Source organism: Quercus lobata, chromosome 6 (assembly GCF_001633185.2).
Source record: "Quercus lobata isolate SW786 chromosome 6, ValleyOak3.0 Primary Assembly, whole genome shotgun sequence".
Taxonomy (NCBI): Eukaryota; Viridiplantae; Streptophyta; class Magnoliopsida; order Fagales; family Fagaceae; genus Quercus; species Quercus lobata.
This window is the reverse complement of record NC_044909.1, coordinates 10,205,188-10,226,928: the sequence shown is the minus strand read 5'-3', so window position 1 is coordinate 10,226,928 and position 21,741 is coordinate 10,205,188. Positions and strand designations below refer to the sequence as shown.

The window sequence follows — 21,741 nt, the reverse complement described above, 5'->3', positions numbered from 1 at the left end:
TAATTCAGCCCAAGCCCGCTTGACATGTAGGGTTTTATGTTTTACTCCAAGAATAAAAAGAAAAACTCTATCTACGTTTTAGAAGTCTTTTTGATGTGTTGTGTGTTAAATCTCTTGTGAGATCTAGAGGTATTTACCTTCATACACACTTAGAGTTATCAAGATCAAGATTCATGTCAAGAACTTGATGATTGATTCAATTGCAACATTAAAAACTTAAAGTAAATCTGAAACCTTTGAGTGGGGTCTCAAAGTCACAAATGGGAGTACTTGTGGTTGCAGTGGATCAAGGAAAGAAGTAGTCCATAAACTCAGGGTACGTTTGGTAGAGTGTAATAGAAATTGTAATGTAATAACTATTCCTATGATTTGGTTTTACAGTTGTTTGGTTATGTTTTTATTACCTGTAATAATCATTCCATTTGAATCTCCATTCCTTAAAACAAGGAATAGACATTCCTTATTAAAAGTGCTGAATCCCTATTCCCTTCCTAAACGTAATACGCTCTGCTTAAATATAATTCCCAAAATTCCCAAAATCCCCCTCTACCCGCCTTCTCCAAAAATTTCTTTCTTCTTGCTCTGAACAAAAATCCCAAAATCCCTCACTACCTGTATTTTCTCCAAAACTTCTCCTTGCTCTGTTAACAAAATTTCCAAAATCCCTGCATCTTCTCCAAAATTTCATCTCCTTCCTAAATTTTCCATCTCCCTCCTCTCTAAAATTTTATTTTCCCGCTACTAGAGATCTATTTATATGGGTATTGTCTTTCTTTCACCCTCAGTTGCTGCTCTCTCTTCTCAAGGAAATTTTTTTTTCCTTCTTCCCTTAGGTCTGCAATTTCCACAGGTATTGCACCCTCTCTCTCTTCTTTTCTCATCTATTTGTATGGGTATTTCCTTTTACTCACCCTCAGTTGCTGCTCTCTCTTATCAGGATTTTTTTTCTGCCCATAGATCTGCAATTTCTACAGGTACTGCTCTCTGTTTCTGCTATCCATATCAAAAATTTTTTTTTTTGACATTATATCAAATTTGCCATAATTGATATTTGTATAGCTGTGAGGTTCTGCTTCATTAGAAACACTGACCGTGATCAGCCAGCAAGTCTAAAGTGAATCAATATAATATATATATATATATATATATATATCACGTCAGCCAGAAAATGTAAAGAGAATCAATATAATATATATATATATATATATATATATCACGGTCAGCCAGCCAATCTAAAGCAAATCAATATAATATATAAATATATATATATATATATATATATTTTATCAAAAGATTTTTATTTTAGCTGTGTAGTTTGGCATGATTTTTATTTCAGCTGTGTAGTTTGGCATCATATATACTCCTAATATATATATATATATATATATATATATTAACGTGTCTAATATATACTATATGTAATATGTGGGGATGATTTTAAATAATCAAAATTCAGAATTTCAAAATCAATTAATTAACATTAGGAGGCAGGGAATTGAAAGTTATCTATTGAAGTGTGGGTCTGTGTCAAAGTTATCTATCAAGTGTGAAAGTTATCTATTGAAGTGTGAACATTAGTCTCAAGGAATTTGGTGGTGGGTTACCCATGCACTTGGTATTGTGGTTATTCATATTTAATATATTATTTTAATTATCATCTTGTTCAATTATTTAAATTGTGTACAAATTTTATTAATAGTATTGTGAATTTGTTCAATGCTATTGTTTGCAGTTATGGCCCGTTTGAGTTTAGCCACAAGGAATAGGATAAAGAAAAGGAAGTTGGTTTTGGTTGTGATGTTTTGGTTGGATATGTTGCAAATTGTTAGTATGTTTTTTCAGTTATTATGCTTTATAGTAGAGGACTGTGTTCGAAAAAGATCATTGAAAGCAACATATGGTCATGATTTTCATTCAAGGAGAGGGGAAATTCACCGTTTATGCTATGAGAGTGATGAAACTTGCATTAACCAACTTAGGATGAATAGAAATGCATTTACTAGGTTATGTAATATGCTTGAAACAATAGGTGGCTTAAAAGATACAAAACACATGTTAGTAGATGAACAAGTTGCTATGTTCCTACATACACTAGCTCATCATGCAAAAAATCGAGTCATAAAACACCATTTTAGGCGCTCAGGAGAGACAGTGAGTAGATATTTCAATGATGTGTTACATGCTATCATACGTTTACAAGGAGAGCTATTTAAGAAACCAGAGCCAGTTCCAGAAAATTCTTCAGATGAGAGATGGAAATGGTTTAAGGTATCCAACAACGTGAATTTTCTTTTCAAGTTATGAAGTAGAAATATCGAATAAAGTGCTGATTGCATTTTTTTGTTGTTGTCGTAACTACAGAATTGTTTAGGTGCATTAGATGGAACATATATTAGCGTGAGAGTGCCTTTAGAAGACAAACCTAGGTACCGAAATCGTAAGGGAGAGATTGCCACTAATGTACTAGGAGTTTGCTCACAAGACATGCAATTTATTTATGTTTTGCCTGGTTGGGAAGGCTCTGCTGCTGATGGTAGAGTGCTTCGAAATGCAATAAGTAGGAGGAATGGATTGAGAGTTCCCCATGGTAAGAGAAATAGGTTGCCTACTAATTATATTATTATTTTTTAAATTTTTATACACCCATTATACTAAAGACATTACAATATATAGGGTATTACTATCTTGTTGATGCTGGCTATACAAATGGTAAGGGATTTCTTGCCCCATATAGAGAACAACGATATCACTTGAATGATTGGAGAGATGGACAACAACCAAGAACCGCAGAAGAGTTCTTTAATATGAAACATTCTTCAGCTAGGAATGTTATAGAGAGATGTTTTGGACTGCTTAAAATACGATGGGCTATTCTTAGGAGTCCTTCATTCTTCCCAATCAAGACACAAAATCGCATTATTATGGCGTGTTGCCTTCTTCATAACTTTATAAGGAGAGTGATGCCTGTAGACCCAGTAGAAGAGGAATTGGACAATGATGAGCAGTTGGCAGAAGGAATTAATGGTGACCCAATAACACATATTGAGACTTCAAATGAATGGAGTGCATGGAGAACCACTTTGGCAAATGAAATGTTTAATACGTGGAGAAATAGGAGAGAAATATAGTTTAATAATATAATACTTTGATTTGTGACTTTTTCATGTATTTTTTACTTGAGTTAATAAATTTTTTTATTGCATTGGTGTTAAATTGTTTATTATGTATGTCTAAACTTTTGCATATTAATTTATTATCTTGCCATTTTATTGTTAGTATTTGGAGAGAAATGGAAACGACTGTACTTGATTCTCAAGATCCTTCTAAACGAAAGTGGACTCCTGCTGAAGATATAAAGTTAGTGGAGGCTTTGGTAGAATATCACCATGAAAGAGAAGGTAGCCCTGAAAATAAGTTTAAACCCGGATATTTGAAAATCTTGGAAGGAAAGATTTCTACCAAATTACCTAATGCTGGCTTAAGAGCAAAACCACATATTGAGTCAAGATTGAGGACTTTGAAAAGAGAATTTCAAGTTATTCATGAAATGTTGACTGGGCCTAACACAAGTGGGTTTGGATGGGACACTGTGAAGAAGTGTGTTACTGCTGAAAATGATGTATGGGATGCATATGTGCAGGTAAAAGTTCACTATCTTATAGATCCATGTATTTTATCTCTTTTGGTTTAACATAATTTATTTAATTTTATCTTGCCATTTTCATATTTTTGTCAATTGTTTTGTAGAGTCATAAGGGGGCAATCGCTTGTAGAAACAAGTCATTTCCACACTATGAAGACCTTTGCATTGTGTATGCAAAAGACCATGCTACTGGTAAAGATGCTCAAGCACCTGCAGATGTTGTTGAAGAACTAGAAGCAGAGAAAAATGATGACAAATTAGATGATATTCCTGAAGACGTGGACTGCACACAAATTCCCACCCCTGGCAGTAACGGGGAAGAACAGAATGCTCGAAAAAAGAAAAGAAAAATTCAAAGTGGTGAAGATAATATGGTAGAAGCGATGAAAGAAGTTACAATTATTCTTGCTGCCCAGTTAAAGGATGCATCAGATAACCTTAGCAAGGCAGTCATTGGAGTAGTAGCAGCTGAAAGTAGGTCCAAAATCAATGATGAATTACTAAAACTACCTGGCCTTACAACGAAGGAGCGTCACAAGGCAACTAAATTGATTGCTTGTCAACATGAACTAATAGATGTTTTCTTGAGCATGCTGGATGCTGAGAAGGAAGAATGGGTGAAAGGCCTTATTAATGGTGACTTTTGAGTGGCTTACAAAGGTTGGAAAATTCAATTTGCATTTATGCTTCTTTTTTATCCCACTTGAACACGGGGCTCCTAAGAATTTTGGATGATTGTGATGTTTTTTTTTTTTTTAAATAAATGGGATGTTATGTTATTGAAATTTTATATAATTTGGGCATTTTGAGACTGTTTGTTGGGCAAATTTTATAGGTGTGAGACAACATTGAGAATAAAGAAAAAATAGACAACTTAATTTTAATGGAATGAAGTGAAAGTAATCCCCCCAAAAAAAAAAAGGGGATTGGGTTTATTAAACCAAAAATAAAAAAATAAAAAATTCATTAGAGGTCTCCATTTTAGATTGGGATTATTAAAGTAATCCTTATAAAAAATGCATTTATTATAATAAGGGCATTTTAGGCAATTTGATTTAAAAAGCTTTCATTACATTGTTTTAGGATGTTGTACCAAACATGTGGAATACATATTCAGGGTTCTATTACTATAGGGTTACCAAACAACTGAATAGGAATAATTATTACATTACAACATCTTCCATTCCTTGTAATAGCTATTCCTATTCCTATGTAATTATCATTACAGTCTACCAAACGTGCCCTAAGTTAAACAACTTGTTTTTTAAGGGGTCTTTTAAAAAAAAAAAAAAAAAAAAAAAAAAAAAAAAAAAAAAAAAAAAAAAAAGAAGAAAAAAGAGTTACTTAAAACTATAAAACCAATTTGTAGTTGGCGAAACACCCCTTAAGTTAGAAATAATAATTATATCATTCTATCTAAAATTCTATATTCTAATATGTTATTAGAATTATTCATACTGGTATAATGAAAAAAGAGTTATTCCTTATTCGTACTGTTTCAAGTTTATAATCGTTTGTTATCCATACAATTTCTACAAATAAATGGTTTTTAGATTTCTTATTAGTTCCTAAATTTCTTAGTTATCTCGGGTTATAATTGGGTATAATTTTCTTGAATTTGAGCGGGATTGCTATAGATATGGTCCAAGAGGCCTATGCATATTATAAACCCAATTAGGATTAGCTTAATTGCTAGTATGTATTATACTCTAATTATAATTCATGGACCAAAACACGTAATCATTAACCTCAAAAATAAAAACACGTAATCTGTGTTTTATCAGATACCTTCTCCTATAATATATTCTTTTTCTTGCTTTATTTTCTAACTACCCATGGAGTGATGTCTTTTGTGATAGACCACTTTTCGTGAGTCACGCTGCAGATACTTTTAATCCAGAAATAGCAATTTTAGCTTAGCTCAAAGCACTTGGTGAGTCCCACTTGAATTTAAATTAACCAAACTTGCTACTTTCTCTGTTTTACTTTTACATAACTTCCACGTCCCACATTTCCCTTCTTCCAATATCATATCCCAGACCGCATAATAAGAAAAAGACCGCATTATCTTTTTTGTCCCGTCTTCTGACTCAGAAGAAATCCAGAACTGGACCACAGAAAGTGATAGCTTCGACCCAAATCCACAAGAAGCCTCCACCCTTCAATATTTTGTATGCTTTGTTAGTTCAAAATAACAAGATTTCTCATCAATTGTTTTTTGTGAGTCATGGATATAATTTTATTACCCTTTACAAGTCTCTTTTTTTTTTTGGTTAGGATAGATTTGCAATTATGACATTTATTTTATGATAATTACTCTTTATTATTATACAAATATACCAATTTATTTTTGGCTAGATGGGGTTCAAATCAAAGGTTTCTTATTTGATGACAAAAAATTTTGCTATTTCAATTAACTTGAACCTACCATGTGTCTGCTTTTAAACACAACTAATCGCAGACCCGAGTGATGAATGGAACTAAATAATTATTTTATAATTGTGGTATAATATAATTTTTTCTAAATTTTGTGGAAGATAATTTTTTCTTCATGAAAATTAAACAATTTCCAAAATTATTTTACATCTATCCATCTCTAAAAATATATCATTTTATTATTTTGGATGTGTTTGATTGTTATTATTCATTTTTTAGGTGGTCCATATTTTTCTATGTTATGGTGTATTGTATTTTCCTAATTTTTTTTTCCTATACAACTAAACTCTTTAAGTTTTAAATATATTGTTCAAATTTCTCATTCTCTTAAAAGATATTATCTCAAAAATCAAAATTTATCACAAAATTACATTTGATATTACTCAAATAGTTGACAGGCATATTTAAATACATAGCCAAGATTGTATTTTGATATAAATTCAAATTCTGACTTCTAAAATAACTAAGTATTATGTCAAACAAGAATCAAATAAAAGCTATAAGAGGGAGAGAGAAGACTTGTGATGGAGAATTCAAAAAACACACCTCCAAATCATATTAACCCAAAATAGTGTTATAAAAAATAAAAATAAAAACACACAATAATTCATCATCATAAAGTAGAGTTGTAAGAAAGAATAAATGAGAGAGAGAGAGAGAGAGAGAGAGAGAGAGAGAGAGAGAGAGAGAGAGAATAACAAATATATAGAAAATAATATTAGAAGAAGAAGAGTTAAAATAAAAGATATAGTCATGACTCATAAATACCAAATTATCCAAGTCATACTATGTAATATAATAACATTATATTTTTATACACTATCTTTTACCATAAAAAAAATAAAAAAATAAAAAGAAAAGAAGATAACAACTTAAAAACACACAACCAAATTGCATCAACCCAAAGTAGAGTTCTAAAGAACACAAAATCCATTAACCTAAAGTAAAGATTAAAAATTAAAAAAAAAAAAAAAATCCACCCAAAAAAAAAAACATGAGAGAGAGAGAGTAATAACTTTTTTTGTGTAGGTAAATATACATAGAATGAGAGAGTATATAACAAATTAATAGTAAGAATATGGGGATAAGAAGAGCCAAAATAAAAGGAAGAGAAAGGGGTAAAAAAGAATGAAATTATTGGAAATAGGTGGATGACGTGGCCGCTAATATGACTCAACATAAATGCAGCAACAATAAATGTTACATTTCAACTTATATATATATATAGTAATAATTTAAAAAGTTATTAATTATTATTTTGATCAATGATTCATTGTTGCATTAAATTATATCCTTTTTTTAGTAAAATTGACAATAAATTTTCCATTTTTTATGATTGTCATTTTTAAAAAAAATTAGGACGGTTGGTTAATGCATATTAAAAATGAAATTAGTAATGAGTACATGTGAAATTGATGTTTATTCTAATCATAACTTATATATTTAATTAATTAATGAATTATTATTTTTAGCCAAGAGCCTTATAACTCAATAGACATTTTTTAAGTATTTTCTATTGAAACATTTAGGAAGCCCCCTCAATTGTAATTATTAAAAAAAAAAAAAAAATTATCATCTTTTCAAGTCCTGAGAAAAATCATTAAAAAAAAAAGTTCTTAATACAAGTTATGAGAAAATTAAAAAAAAAAAAAATATATATATATATATATATATATATTGTGTCCATGTCTTTTTCAATAAGTTGTTATACTCTCCCTTGGTCTCTAGGTGCCCTCTCTTATTGTACTCCCTAAAATTAGTACATTACTTATTGCTCTCTCCAGAGTATTCGATTTTTGCAGTTGTCATTTTCTGTGGACCACAGCTTCTTAACGATTTGGCATCGGTCATTATCTTTGATAGTTCACCTGTTGTAATTTTGTAATTATCTTGTACATGTTATAAGTTTAAGACACATTTGGTATACCGTAATAGTTATTCAATTATATTCCTTGGCAAAAATTGTTATCTTTATATTAAGAAGAATAATATTAGTTATATGATTTGTTGAATTTATACATATTTTAAATTTATGCAAAACTCACAAAAAGTGTAAATAAATAAAATTATACATATATGTCAAAAAATGTATTTTAGAAATTTTGACCAAGTATGATGTTATTCCATCATCGTATTTTATGTTCTTGTAGCCTTTGTCATACTTATTCCTATTATATTGTAATAACCGTTCCAAAGATACCCTTAGTTATTAATCTACGAAACACATATGTATTACCTAAATATGTATATTTTTCATTTGGCTTGAATTTTTTTTTTTTTTTTTTCAAAAACAAAAAACTTTGTAAGAATATGACACAAAAACGGTGAGTAAAGGTACATATGGTATATCAAGAACTTGAACGAAAAATTCAGGAACTAAAAAAATGGTTATTTATACTATTTTTATTTATTTATTTCAATATAGTAGCATACTTATATTTGTCTTAATATAATTTTGCAATATCTTATAAAAATTCAACTAATTAATAACTTAATAATAAATTTAGTAAATATTTTTCTTCAAATTTTAGTTGTGTTTTTAAGGAAAATATATAACAAGTGATTTTTTTTTTTTTTTTGAGAAGAATATAACGAGTGAATAAAGAAGAAGATGTTTAAAATATTCTTTTATGCCCTTATTTTTTGTTTATTTTAAATATAGTATATACATTGTGTATGGCAACAAGGTCTTATAATTCAAATAATAGAACATTTTAATTGATGAAAAAAAATTTAAAGACTATAATAAAAATATGATGAAAATAAAAAGCCGTTTTAATTTTGATTTAGTTTTTTTATTTATGGAATTTAGTTTTATTTTTGGTTTAGCATGTATCGGAATTGAACCAATTTTGTAGATTTCCAAACACCTTTTAATTTAGGGTTTCAAAAAATATATATATATATATATATATATGTATGTATAAATTTCTATCTAGTATCTACATGTTATTTTCCTTATTAAAAAAATATCTACATGTTATCATGTTATTGGAGTTACTCACACTGTTTCAACTTTTTGACCGTCCCTTCTCAAAAAAGTTTAACTTTTTGACCGTCGTTATTCATACAATTTCTACAAACAAATGGTTTTTAAAAGTTTCTTAATTCGATGAATGACAAGTTTTTCAATTTAAAACTAATCATTTTATTGTTATAATTATCTTGGGCCGTTTTGATAACGTTGTTCAATTAATATTGTTTAACTATTGTAAAAATACATATAAGTATAATACTAAAAATATGTGTTGTTTAAATAACAAAAAATTGTTATTCAAACAAAGTTGCAGTCCCTCATCTCTAGTTTAGGACTTCTTAAAATTTTTTTTTTTTAATCCTCTGTGATGCTTCTCTCCTTTCTAGAGAACCTTCGAGCTCGCGCAAAGAGTCTTTTTTATGCCACTAATGAATTAACGCCACATCATATTTTCATCGGAAACCCAATCCACTGCAGCACACATAAAATCCTCAGACACGTATCAGACCTGAAGAACTAAACAGCTCCAACGCCTACCCATTATCTCCTCCTCTCCTCTCCTCACAATCTTATATTTGCTTTGTAGGCTATACACCAAGCAACATAAAGCAAATAAAGCACCCACAACAAAAAACAGAAAAGCCACAGAATAGGAAAGAAAGACTCAAATTTTTCCCCTTCTATTCTAGATAACACACTCATATGATACATTCATGTCAAAACAAGAACAAGTAGTCAGTATATGACCAAGAATCGCTCAAAATCAAGAACCAAATTGCCAAACCAGCATCGTAGGTAGAGAAACAAGCCCCGAAGTAAACAAAAAGAACAATCACAAATTGATAACAAATATACACCCACATAAGAAATCAACGTTTATAAGAGAAAAATCAATACCCAGATGAGAAAAAGACAAACCCATAATGTTAACAACAAGTATAGAGCCAAAAAAATCAAAATAATGAAGACCCCATTAAGTAAGAAACAGAGAAGAATCAAGCAGAAAAATGGGTAAACCTTGAACGACGGGGTGGAGCTCCGGTGCGGCGGCGCCAGCTCCTGACCGACGTGTGCGGCAGCTTCAGCGGTGGGGTGAAGGTCCGGTGGTATGAGGAGAGAAGATGGAATGGATTTAGCCGTTGGAGCTGTTTAGTTCTTTAGGTCTGACACCTGTTTGAGATTGAGTTATAATTGTGTGTGTTGGAGTGTATTGGTTTTCAACAGAAATATGATGTGGCGTTTATTCATTGGTGGAGTAAAGAAGGCTCTTTACGCCAGCTCCTGTCCGTAGGTTCTCTCCTTCCTTAAATATGGATTGAGTACACTTTTCTTCTTCAATGATGGGTAATGTATATATTTTTAATCAATACATTTCAAACTTTGCGGGAGGAAATTAAATTATTTCATAACGAAGAAAGATGAGAGAATCTTGATCTTTTGTGTATCCATATATTCCTCATTTGGGAAAACAAAATAACAAACAGACTGTACTTTCTCTTTCCTCTTTTTTATAGGCTTACAGTCAGGCACTCACAATCACAAACAAAGCAGAGAGAGGGAGAGAAATGGAGGGCATAGAGCATAGATCAGTGAACGTGAATGGCATAAATATGCACATAGCCGAGAAAGGCCAAGGCCCAGTGATTCTTTTCATTCATGGTTTCCCTGAGCTTTGGTACTCATGGAGGCACCAGATCATAGCCTTAGCCTCACAAGGCTATCGAGCCGTGGCTCCTGACCTCCGTGGCTATGGTGACACGGATGCACCACCTTCTATCACCAGCTACACCTGTTTTCATGTGGTGGGAGACCTTATTGCCCTACTAGATGCTGTGGCACCTGATCAAGATAAGGTCTTTGTGGTTGGCCATGACTGGGGTGCTCTCATTGCTTGGTATTTATGCCTGTTTAGACCCGACCGTGTCAAGGCTTTGGTTAACATGAGCGTGGTTTTAAGCCCCAGGAACCCTAAAAGGAAACCCCTTGTCTCCTTGAGAGCTATTTATGGAAATGACTATTACATGTGCAGATTTCAGGTTCTTTCTTTCTTGTCATCTTTGTTAGTTTTATCTCTGTGTGGGTTCTTATTAATTTTCTTAATTGCCCATAGTGGAAATTCTATTTGGGTTTGACTATAGTACCTTGTATTCTCTAATTAGCCCTATCAATAATTATCTTATGCTTTAGATATATGTATTATTTTTCTCATAATATGTGGTTGGTATGACACTATATCCATGACATACAGAGAGTGATACTTGTGATCTATATATTTTTTTAGTTTATTTGGTTTTTTGTTGGTGGGAAGGATTGAGTATTTTGCTTTAATTTAATGGTAAAAGAGGAGAATTTAGGTGGGTTTTTTGTTTTGTTTTTTTTTTCCTGCTACATGGTTCTTTTGGTTTATTAAATACTTTCTCTTCAGAATTCCTGTTGATTGTTATTTAGGCACAATGATGCTTCATTTATCTTGAATTACACTTTTTTCCCCAAAACTTGGTAGTAATTTTCTTTATCCGTTTGAAGATGTATGTATGAAGAAAACTAAATCTCGTTGGTTCTGTTTGTTTCCAGTGAAAGTACTGTACAAACTCCTTTACAGCTCTGTTTATTCTTCAGTAGATAATATAGTCTGAAGCTTACTCTTATCAGCTAGTTTCACGAATAAATCTAATTTTTCAGTTTTTGAATGTGCTTTGGTAATTGGTTATGCAGTTAGTCATGATCTTGTATATAGATCTTAAATGTCCAAAGATCTTCAATCGCAGTTCTTTCCATCCACCTCAAGATGTCACATGATCGAATTCCTAGTTATCTAGTACTTTTTGTCATATATTTGTACTGATTTTTTTATTTACAAGAGCTTCTATACAATAATAAGTTCGTTTAGCGGGTAAGATAATGTTGATCTGCATTAGTTGGAAAACTTTCTAGGGAATGCTGTTTCAACATTAAGTCTTGCGTGAAGGAGACCAACCAATGCTGTTTCAATCGCAGTTCTTTGTTTTATGCCTGTTCAATGAGTGAGGTCACTGGGGGTTAATTAGTATTTTAATCGGGTTGAAAATGGATGATTAATAGTTCATATAAAACTGTACTCTTACATACAGAGCACATTTCTACAAATAACAAATGATAATGCCTATCTCCCAGAATCTTGATCCCATCGGGGAACCTCTTTGATGAAATTATTAGTCAATTCTGGTGCACTAATTGCATTTTGAAATGATATTATAAAAATTAGCCTAGCATACAAAACAAAAATATATCATGTATGTAAATCTTCTTGTCCTATTGGAGACATATTATATAAATATCGATGTCTGAATCTTTATGCATAAATATTTTCTCTTTAAAATCATAGGAGGGATGCCCAATTATACATCATACAGGAAAATTTGTGTTTTTCTAGCAACCCTGTTTGGTTTAGCTTATTTTCATTAAAAAGGGAATGGATGCGCAGCTTTTTAAAGCATCACTTAAAAGAAAATTTTTAAAAAAGAAAATCAAGATACAAATGTACTTTATTCAATAAAAAAATTAAATGAAATAAGCTGATGAAAATAAGCTAATCTAATTGACATGTTGTTTTATTATATTACAGGAGCCTGGGGAGATAGAAGCTGAGTTTGCCCAGCTTGGTACTGCAACAGTTCTCAAGGAATTCCTAACATACCGCAATCCAGGTCCACTTTTTCTACCTAAAGGTAAAGGGTTTGGACATCCACCAGGTGCTCCAATTGTCTTGCCCTCTTGGTTGTCAGAGGAAGACATTAACTATTATGCCAGCAAATTTGAGAAGGCAGGCTTCACTGGTGGTGTGAACTACTACCGAGATTTGGACTTGTATGCTATCTTCAAACTTTGGCTGAACTTTCTTTCTTAATCATGCTGATTTAAATAATTTGACAGTAGCTAGCCTGATAAGTGATAATCCTTTAAAGTTAGTGAGAATAGACTTCATACTCATCCTTAATGACCTTGTTTGTGTCAATTCCTGTCACTCTCAAGTCTCAACCAATGTTTTTGTGGCCACAAGATGCTTTGGTTAATACACTGAGTTTCAATTTTTTAGGGATTCAACTCAAATTTCTCATTGTTATCAACATAAGCAATGTTAGCACACAAAATATTACATAATTTTTTGACAACTTATCAGCAAGCAGCGACTGTTTGGAATATGGGGTTACTATTACTATCATTTTTTCATGTACCAATCATAATTTTTAATTTTTTCATTTACCAATTACAACTTGCCACCTCTACAAGTTTGTAAAATAGGATGTGTACATAGATTTACTTCGCCAACAAAGACCCCTTGCACTCTCTTACATCTAGTCCAGAATGGGTTTTAAGTTTTTACTTAAAAAGAAAACGTTGTTTTGCAATGCATCTTATTGTTTTCTCTTATATGCTCATTATTGAAAGCTTTCACCATTGTTTGGTTTCACATGCTCATTACTGTTTCCTTGCAGAAATTGGGAACTCACTGCCCCCTGGACCGGGGCCCAAATAAAAGTGCCAGTTAAGTTCATTGTGGGTGACCTTGACCTGACCTATAATTCTCTAGGCACCAAGGATTACATACATAAGGGTGGGTTCAAGAGAGATGTCCCACTCCTGGAGGAGGTAATTGTATTGGAAGATGTCGGTCACTTTATCCATGAGGAAAAGCCTGATGAGATTAACAAGCACATTTATGACTTCTTTCAGAAGTTCTGATTAGCTTTTTGACACCCTTCATGTTGTGTCTATGAGCATCTTGTGTTTTTTCTCCTCACCTGGCCGGAATTGTGTGGCTATGCCTATGAATGTCCTTATTTTGTGATCATTCGCTGCTAAGTGAAGTGTCACATGTCCTTCAATTTGCAACTTCTATATTTCAATGTAAACGTGTGTGTTTTGATGTTTACCCTTGAACTATTTCAGCCCTACTTACATGCATATCAAAGCGCTTTTGTTTGCTTGATTTTGGAACAGTTAATAAACTATACCACTTTTATTATTTACTAGTCACAAATCCACGCAAATATAATAATTATTTCATAAGAATATAATGTAAAATTTGTAGGTTAGATAGTGCATGTGTTAATTAAAAGTATTTTATATTTTTATAAGTTTTATGTAATGAAATATATAATGTATATTTTTGCATTTAACAATAATACATGGTGATATATATTGTGGGGCCTGGGAACTTATGATCCGGCCCACGATCTACCAGGGTCCAGGGCCCGTGCCGAGAAGGGTATTTGCCGAGGACGAATAGAAAAGGGTCGAAATGCCGGGGACACGGCCGAGGATGACCCTATCCTCAGCACTCCAAGACTTCAAAGGGAAGAACAACATCTCGTTGAGGGCTGCCCCCAAAAAGCCCGCTGAAGGAGATGCGAGTAGAATGGAACCCACGTAGGGGTACGGTATGAAATTGGTTCAGGGTAAATACGTCCCCTCCGCATTAAATGCACCCGCCAACATCCTAATCATGTTAATGAGAAAAGACGCCTGGACAGGGTGACTTCGATCATCGCGACTAACAAAAAGTAAAGAGGGACAGTTGATAGGACAGGTATCGAAGTAGGCACCTGCCTAATCAACAAGTGGAGGGCTAAGATCAACCAAAAAGGGCTATATAATGTGAAGGTTGATGCACCAAGGAGGGGGTTGGAAAAAATGACCAAAAACCAGAGTCTCCCAGTCCGCCTCCAAGAGAAAGACTCCTAGGGCGAACATGCTTTAATTATGTATGAATACCATGAAAAAACCACCGTCTGTTAATCAAGGCCTAGCCTTTCAAACCCACGCTCTATAAATGATATTGTTTGGGCCTTTTTACGAGCGAACCCAACATTATTAGGGGTCGTCACAAATCGTGTCCTTACATATATATATATGAAAAACATAATTTATTTAAAAATTTTGCATTACATAATTATAATATTGTTTTATATAAATGGAGAAGAAGTTATTAAAAATATTTTTTAATTTAAAGTAAACCATAATTTGTTGACTAATTTGAACATATCTAAGAATATTAAAAAAGAAATGTAAACTCTCATTCCATGAAGAGAAAGTAACATTAAGTTTAAATTATTATATAATTTTAGAGTTATGGTATTTTTTTTCCAATTATAAGTATAATGCATATATTATTGAAACTTGAATGTTAAGGTAATTTTTGGAATATTTATCATTTTTATTTCTTTTTTTATAGTTCATATCTCTAATTTTTAATGCCTATTTTGTTTGTATTTTTTTAGCCCAAAACAAAAGAGTTTGACACAAATAGAATAAAATTTCATACTTTTCAACTAAAAAATTAAGAGTAAAAAAAGAATTTTTTTGCCTAAAATTGAAAAGGCAACCTACAGAAAGAATTAATTTAAAATCCAATTAGTCCAAAATGGACCAAATGGACCAAATGGATCTAAGTAAACTGAATTGAACCAAAATGGATCAAAGTGGACTAAATTGGACCAAATGGAACGAATTTGACCGAACGGATCTAAGTAGACTGAATTGGACTAGGGTGGACTAAATTGGATTGAAATATTATGCTTATGTGACTCAAAAGGAGTGTAACTTTTTAGACATTTATATAGATGAATACAAAATATGATCACAATCCTATTGGTAACCTATACAATATTCTGTGTAAAAATTAGTAATGGTAAGCATCTTCTAGCATGTATTGATGCATTTAAAATTATCTTCCAAAGTGTACTTGCATCTTCCAACGTATATTAATGGCAAGCTCCAAGCACTTAACAAAATTTGATTCCAAACATGTTTAAAGCTATCTTTTACAATCCATTATGTCGCAAATTATAAGATAGATCTTATACAACTATTCATGTGTATTATTTAAACAAGTCACAAAACTCGTTAAAAAAATCATGTTTGTCAAATTGCACATGAATAATCTATCATCTATTTAATTGCCACATAGTAGATTGGAGTAGGATGCTAAGATCGTTACAAACATATATAGAGCCAAACTTTTTCCATCCTCCAATGTTGTTGATTTGGACCCACTGACCCAGGAGAAGATACATATCAAAGCTAACAGTTTTGGCCACGTTAAAAGGCATGAGTGTTTGGAATAAATAATTTACTTGTTTACTGAAAGTGGATAAAATATTCTACTAAAATAGAATTAAGGTTTTTAAAACTATATATAAACAAATATGTTAAAGTGCCCATAAAAATAATTCCCCGACCATCCACCACGTCAATTGTAAGAGTAGGGTAATAGTCAGTATTCTATCTCATGAAAATGCTCTCCATAATAAATCTTTTCACTTTTATTTTTTTTCTTATTTTATAATTGGATAGTTACAAATGGGAAAGTGGAGATTTAAATCCTTGACATCTTCATTGAAAACACCAACATGTCAATTAAGATATAAAACTCTTAGCCATTTATTCATTTTAACTTGTTCGTTCTTTTGAAACTGGAATAAAATTAGTGTATCTTACATGGAATTCCCTGTGAACACCTCCTCCTCACACCTCCAAAAAGGAGGGGGGAAAAGCCTTCATCTGAGCAGAAACCACGCTAACTAATAGCTGCTGGGACTTGCACAAGTTTTCATGCAAACGGAGACCATTCTAACAACTGAGTCCACCCTCACACCAAGTCTAGAGGGACTAAATTTAAGTAATCTTTTGGCTTCGGGCGTTTTCCAACACTGAAGTAAACCTCCACAAGGTCAGTTATGCCAGCAGTTATCTTTTGACCTGCTTTCACAGGGCCAACACCTGGGGGAGTACCTGCACAAACAGTTTAAATAACACGGGACATCATTATCTTCATTCTTGTCTTACAAAGGTTGATAACTGTGGACAATTATAGCTACTAGGCTTTAAACATGATCAGTTGGTTTGTTTGTTTGCTGCATTTGTTGGTGCTTCACCGAAAATTTTCATTCACATGAAAATAAAATATAAAAAGAGAAGATTAGCAACAAGAATGTAAGGCATCATTTTAGTAAACCAGCTATAATATTCTAATGCATTACTGGCTTACAAGTTACAACAACAAATAGCTATCCCAATGAAGGAGGGTGTTTGCAAATAACTGCTGCTTTTTAAGGAACAAAACATTATGGACATGGGACCAACTCAATGAGAATTATTGCATTTTTTCCTTCGTGAGTTAGAATAGAAACACCAAAAAGACGAGTTACTTTTTCAAAAATTTCAAAGGTGGTTGTCATCCAAATGAGAAACTATAGATGAAATGCATTCTGTTTTACTGTAGAACTTGTATAAAATTGTCATATACTGATGAGTCACTAGTATTTCTTCTCAAAGAACACACGCACAAAGAAAAAAAAAATTCACATGGTTTCTAAATGGACTTCTCCAGTATCAATAAACTACAATGAGGTTACTCTGAATTTCAAAATTAAGCCCTTCCGAGAATGATATGATATAGAAGCCCTATTTCTTTGGTAGGCCATTTGACAAGAAACACAGTGATCACTTACTTAGCCAGCTTAAGCATCCTGACTAAAACTAATGATTGAACACATAGTATATGTACTATAGAAGTCAGCAATGGACCTCATATGTAGATAGTTAGAACCACAGGCATGACCTTTAGCATATAAAGATCTCCTAGTTCCGCTAGAAAGGGTTAAGAATCTTAGCAATAACTTAATTAGACTACCGGGCCACATATAGATGACAAATTATGCCCATGGGCACACTTTTGGCATAAGAAGAAATTAAAACTCCAGTATGAATGGGGACAAGCTGTCACTAATCTAGCTTGTAAGAGTTTTGTCTGTCAATATCCCAATTACATTTCGGAAAACGAATTTTCACAATGCTTATTTATATTTCAAAGGCGAGTCGCTTGAGATGGTTTGGTTGTGTTCAAAGGAGAGTGATTAAAGAATCAGTAAGAAAGAGTGAGGTGAATCAGTTAATCCAAGTTGATGGAACAAAAAAAGGTAGTAGAAGGCCAAAAATAACCTTAGTAGAAGTGATAAAAAAGAATACATGTGGCTGATCTTAACTAATTCAGTAATTTGTTGAGGATCCATAAACTATTCCAAAAAATTTGGGACTAAAGTTTTTTGTTGTCAAGTATTTACACTTTAGTAATTGTACCGGAAACAATAAATAGGCAGTACCTGTTAGAATGACATCTCCTTCCAGAAGTGTCATGATTGAACTTATGTGGCTAATGAGAAACGGGATCTTAAATATCATATCCTTGGTTGAGCCTTTCTGTCGCATTTCTCCATCAACCTGTGGTGGAGCAAATCCAGTCAACCTCACTCAATTTGGAATGACCATACTATGAACAAGCATTCTGTAAGTATATAGAAAACTTTAAGCACGTTGGTTTCGAACCTTTAACCACAGTTCTAAGTTGTCAGGATCTGGCACCGATTCCTTGGGAAGCTGCATAAATATTTTGGAGAATCAAATAAGAACCACATAAAATTTCAGTGTGATTTATCAGACAAGTACCATGAGCTTTCGAGTATGCCTCAAGACAAAGTTGAAAAGGAAAATAAATGCTCAAACTGATGAATTAACAGGTAAGTAACTGCTATTATTTAAAGCTATTTCTTTCCTTTGATTTTTGATCTAGAAGAAATGGTGGAGATTATACATGGTAAAACCTAAACTACTATGAATACAGAGAAGCAGCGTTGATGGTAGAGATTTCTATTTGCCAACAGATATGCCCCCTTATTCGTCCACAACTACTTACAAAAAAATCACAGAATTTACAAAAATTATTTCTTAGATTTCCCCCTGCCACTCCCAACCATATTTGTTAGTATCAGTAACTTCTCATATGTGTGGGCTGAGTGCACTTGTTTGATCTGAAATTAATTTCTGATTCAATATAGACAATTTTAGCAGAATGAGAAGCATGGAAAAACTACAGTTAATTTCTTACAACAGAACCGATTGGTGTGAAGGTGTCCTGCCCTTTAGCTACTGTCCATGGAAGACCTGCAGACTGGCATATATAGCACGAAAAAGAAACCACATTAACAAAAAACATAACAGTGACAAACTTGTATCTGAATGCAAGACAGAATTGAATACATGGTAAAACTGTATGAGTTAATCCAGTAATAAAAATACAACGTTAGACATCAAATTCACCATATTCTCAATTTCTTAAGTGCGCACACACCACCTATGACAAATTTGCATTTTTATCAGCAGAATCAGAAAATATATATATATACATATATATGAAAACTTGCCAAAATTTCTTCAAAGTTTACATTCACAATACCTTACTTCTTAAATAACATGCTTCAGGCAAAACATCACTCCAGTAATCATGGTCACTTCATGCATATGAAAAATGAGACAACTTTCTTAAACATACAAAAAGGGAGACAATGTAATAAGGCAGCATGGATTAGGAAATTACCATTTTTTGTTACAAAAAACAACACAAAAGAGAATTACTAACACTAAAAACAACACAGAAGAATGTTAAAAAAAAAGTAAAGGAATAAAGACTTTTCAATTAAATATCTCATCGTACATGAAAAATTGTACATGAAAAATTAAGATTTAGAAGAGAGAAATGTACCTTCGCAGAGGCTTGAATTTCCCTGGCAGTCATATCCAGTGCCAGGGCATAACCTAAGACACCAAAACACATTTCAAAACATATCATAGTAAATATATAAAGTATAATGGTTCATCAAGAAGACTACTTTGGAGAACTTTTGAAAAAATCAGGATCTAACAACTGAATTTAATGAGTACCTAAAGTTCATCAGAAATCAGATGTCTTTGTTGCCTCTTAATTCATCATCTAGTAGGGGATCATTGAAGGATATGGAAGACATCACCCCGGTTTATCATAAAAAGTATCCAAATTTTATGATCTCTTGAAACACTCAAGTTCAAATATTTGTTCCAAATAAGCACCCAATGACAGTGACAATTTTGACCAAAAGCTAGAAGTAAACAATTTCTAAGGGAAATATACAGAGAGTCTAATGGGACACCCACATCGTATTATATTGATTATGAATGGAAGAAACAGGCTAATTTGCTCTGAATTAAATGACATTTCTATTGCCCACACAGGAATGAGAAGATTGCAACACCATGACACTTCCACAGGACCACATCTTATACGTATTGAATTAGATATAATTTGCACACAATCGCTATAGTAAAGAAGCATACACTAAGGAATTTCCGCTATCGACATAGGTCATTAGACAGAACTATGTTAAATTCGCTGCATTCTCTCTCTCTCTCTCTCTCTCTCTCTCTCTCTCTCCCATTAGACAGAACTATTATAAATTTTAATCAAATTTAAACTCCTTGAAAAAGATTCATATAGGAACGTGCAAACCTGTATATTAAATTGATCTAATTTAACCAATAATTGAGCAAGCTTGTCTCATTTTTATTATTCCGCCTCCCTCAAAAATGCATAGCTCGTCTCATTACTCATTTTCTATATTCATAAATCTGATAGTCCAGCCACTTGCAAGGAATTTTGGCACAAGATAAGTTTCATTGAGATGCAACACCAACTCGCTCATTTTGAAGTATATAGCTAGTTACTGAATGCAGTTTAAAGAACCAGAGACACAAATTCAGTATGGATGCAACGTTGAAGCCAAAGTGTTAACGTATAAGATATATACCCAAGGCAAAATGCTTCCATTCAAAACAAATTTTGAATCATCCAAAGTCGCTGCTGAACATGATAAATGTTGAAGCTTCTAAAGGTATCCAAAAATATATAAATCTACAATAATTCTTTGGCGTGGTAGAACATGTGGTCTTTACTAGTAACATAAAACAATCTAAACTTTGGTAGTGATCCCTCCAGCCTTTCCTCGCTCCCCTAATGAAGTGATCAAACCAAGAAACCAAGAATATCATCAATTTAATCATGTCATTCAACCTGACAAAAGAAACAAAAAAGAGTGATTCAATGACAAACATATATATCAAAGATTCAAAATTTCTAATTAACAGCAGGCACAGGTGCAGCCATAAGATCACTACCAAATATGTAAGTTTGTTGAGGGTTCAGCTTAGGAACTTCAAGCTTAAGAACTCGGCTAAGGGATGAATAGTAAAAGTGAAGTACAAGCAGATCGAACATGAGATGCATTTAATTTCTTTGTAATCAATGCGGCAGAATAGAATAGCTGCATAGCCCAATTTCAATGGGGCCAGGCAACCAAACAGTAACAAATATTTTGCATGGGGGAAAGTACTAAGATCATCGACCTAGTATTTTAGGCTAGGATGGGTGGATGGTCTTGACTTGTGAGTGTTTGATTTATGAGTTGCTGAAGTTTGCATGTTTAAGCCCATCCCAACCATCAGGTCTGGCCTAACAACAAACGCAACCACACCAACACCAGGCCCAACGCCTTCTCTAAGCTTCTGATCACCTAAAACAAAGGGCATCCATAAGCTAAATTGTGCGAATGAGCTACAATTGTTTTTTTTTTTTTTTTTAAAGAATCTGACATCCCCAAGTTAAGATTGTGCCACTTTTGTTTTGGACAAACTTGATTACAGTCTTTATCAGTTCTAATTAATATGTGTACATTTCATCTATGAACCTCCAAGATTATAGGTTAATTTGAGAATGTTGTGAAATTAATTGTAGTAATTTTTATTTTTATTTTTTTGTGTCGTAGCTTTATTTGTCAGC

General features: G+C 32.6%; 3 protein-coding genes across 7 annotated transcripts; 2 read left to right on the top strand and 1 right to left on the bottom strand.

The window, feature by feature from the left end:
• The first annotated feature begins 444 nt into the window (after positions 1 to 444).
• On the top strand, positions 445 to 4,438 carry LOC115994302 (uncharacterized protein At2g29880-like). Of its 5 annotated transcripts, none has more exons than XM_031118394.1 (4): positions 445 to 850; positions 938 to 974; positions 3,277 to 3,640; positions 3,748 to 4,438. In XM_031118394.1, the coding sequence occupies exons 3-4, from the start codon at positions 3,290 to 3,292 to the stop codon at positions 4,288 to 4,290; spliced, it is 894 nt and encodes a 297-aa protein (XP_030974254.1). In that variant the 5' UTR covers positions 445 to 850; positions 938 to 974; positions 3,277 to 3,289; the 3' UTR covers positions 4,291 to 4,438. The 5 variants fall into 5 exon arrangements, 4 of the variants coding, with proteins under 4 accessions (XP_030974254.1, XP_030974255.1, XP_030974252.1 ...); XR_004093185.1 differs by lacking the exons at positions 445 to 850; positions 938 to 974 and adding exons at positions 1,422 to 2,268; positions 2,362 to 2,587; XM_031118395.1 differs by lacking the exons at positions 445 to 850; positions 938 to 974 and adding an exon at positions 1,422 to 2,587.
• Positions 4,439 to 10,386: 5,948 nt separating this feature from the next.
• On the top strand, positions 10,387 to 14,061 carry LOC115995186 (epoxide hydrolase A-like). Its single transcript, XM_031119646.1, has 3 exons — positions 10,387 to 11,092; positions 12,661 to 12,902; positions 13,532 to 14,061. Exons 1-3 carry the CDS (start codon positions 10,622 to 10,624, stop codon positions 13,776 to 13,778), a joined length of 960 nt encoding a protein of 319 aa, XP_030975506.1. The 5' UTR covers positions 10,387 to 10,621; the 3' UTR covers positions 13,779 to 14,061.
• Positions 14,062 to 16,686: 2,625 nt separating this feature from the next.
• On the bottom strand, positions 16,687 to 19,897 carry LOC115949808 (probable acylpyruvase FAHD1, mitochondrial). Its single transcript, XM_031067084.1, has 6 exons — positions 19,849 to 19,897; positions 19,636 to 19,688; positions 18,982 to 19,044; positions 18,423 to 18,473; positions 18,200 to 18,317; positions 16,687 to 16,829 (listed from the first exon to the last, which is right to left on the bottom strand). The coding sequence occupies exons 1-6, from the start codon at positions 19,895 to 19,897 to the stop codon at positions 16,687 to 16,689; spliced, it is 477 nt and encodes a 158-aa protein (XP_030922944.1).
• Between the last annotated feature and the right edge of the window lie 1,844 nt (positions 19,898 to 21,741).

What these genes read in the sequence shown, in the direction of transcription:
- LOC115994302 (XM_031118391.1), top strand. Translation starts at nt 1,717, where the DNA reads ATGCTATTGTTTGCAGTTATGGCCCGTTTGAGTTTAGCCACAAGGAAT. An exon ending in AGAGATGGAAATGGTTTAAG is followed by an intron (nt 2,269 to 2,361) that starts GTATCCAACAAC and finishes TCGTAACTACAG; the next exon opens with AATTGTTTAGGTGCATTAGA. An exon ending in TGGATTGAGAGTTCCCCATG is followed by an intron (nt 2,588 to 2,673) that starts GTAAGAGAAATA and finishes TACAATATATAG; the next exon opens with GGTATTACTATCTTGTTGAT.
- LOC115995186 (XM_031119646.1), top strand. Translation starts at nt 10,622, where the DNA reads ATGGAGGGCATAGAGCATAGATCAGTGAACGTGAATGGCATAAATATG. An exon ending in ATTACATGTGCAGATTTCAG is followed by an intron (nt 11,093 to 12,660) that starts GTTCTTTCTTTC and finishes ATTATATTACAG; the next exon opens with GAGCCTGGGGAGATAGAAGC. An exon ending in TACTACCGAGATTTGGACTT is followed by an intron (nt 12,903 to 13,531) that starts GTATGCTATCTT and finishes GTTTCCTTGCAG; the next exon opens with AAATTGGGAACTCACTGCCC.
- LOC115949808 (XM_031067084.1), bottom strand. Translation starts at nt 19,897, where the DNA reads ATGTCTTCCATATCCTTCAATGATCCCCTACTAGATGATGAATTAAGA. An exon ending in TCACACCAATCGGTTCTGTT is followed by an intron (nt 18,474 to 18,981) that starts GTAAGAAATTAA and finishes ATATTTATGCAG; the next exon opens with CTTCCCAAGGAATCGGTGCC. An exon ending in AGGAGATGTCATTCTAACAG is followed by an intron (nt 16,830 to 18,199) that starts GTACTGCCTATT and finishes CTGTTTGTGCAG; the next exon opens with GTACTCCCCCAGGTGTTGGC.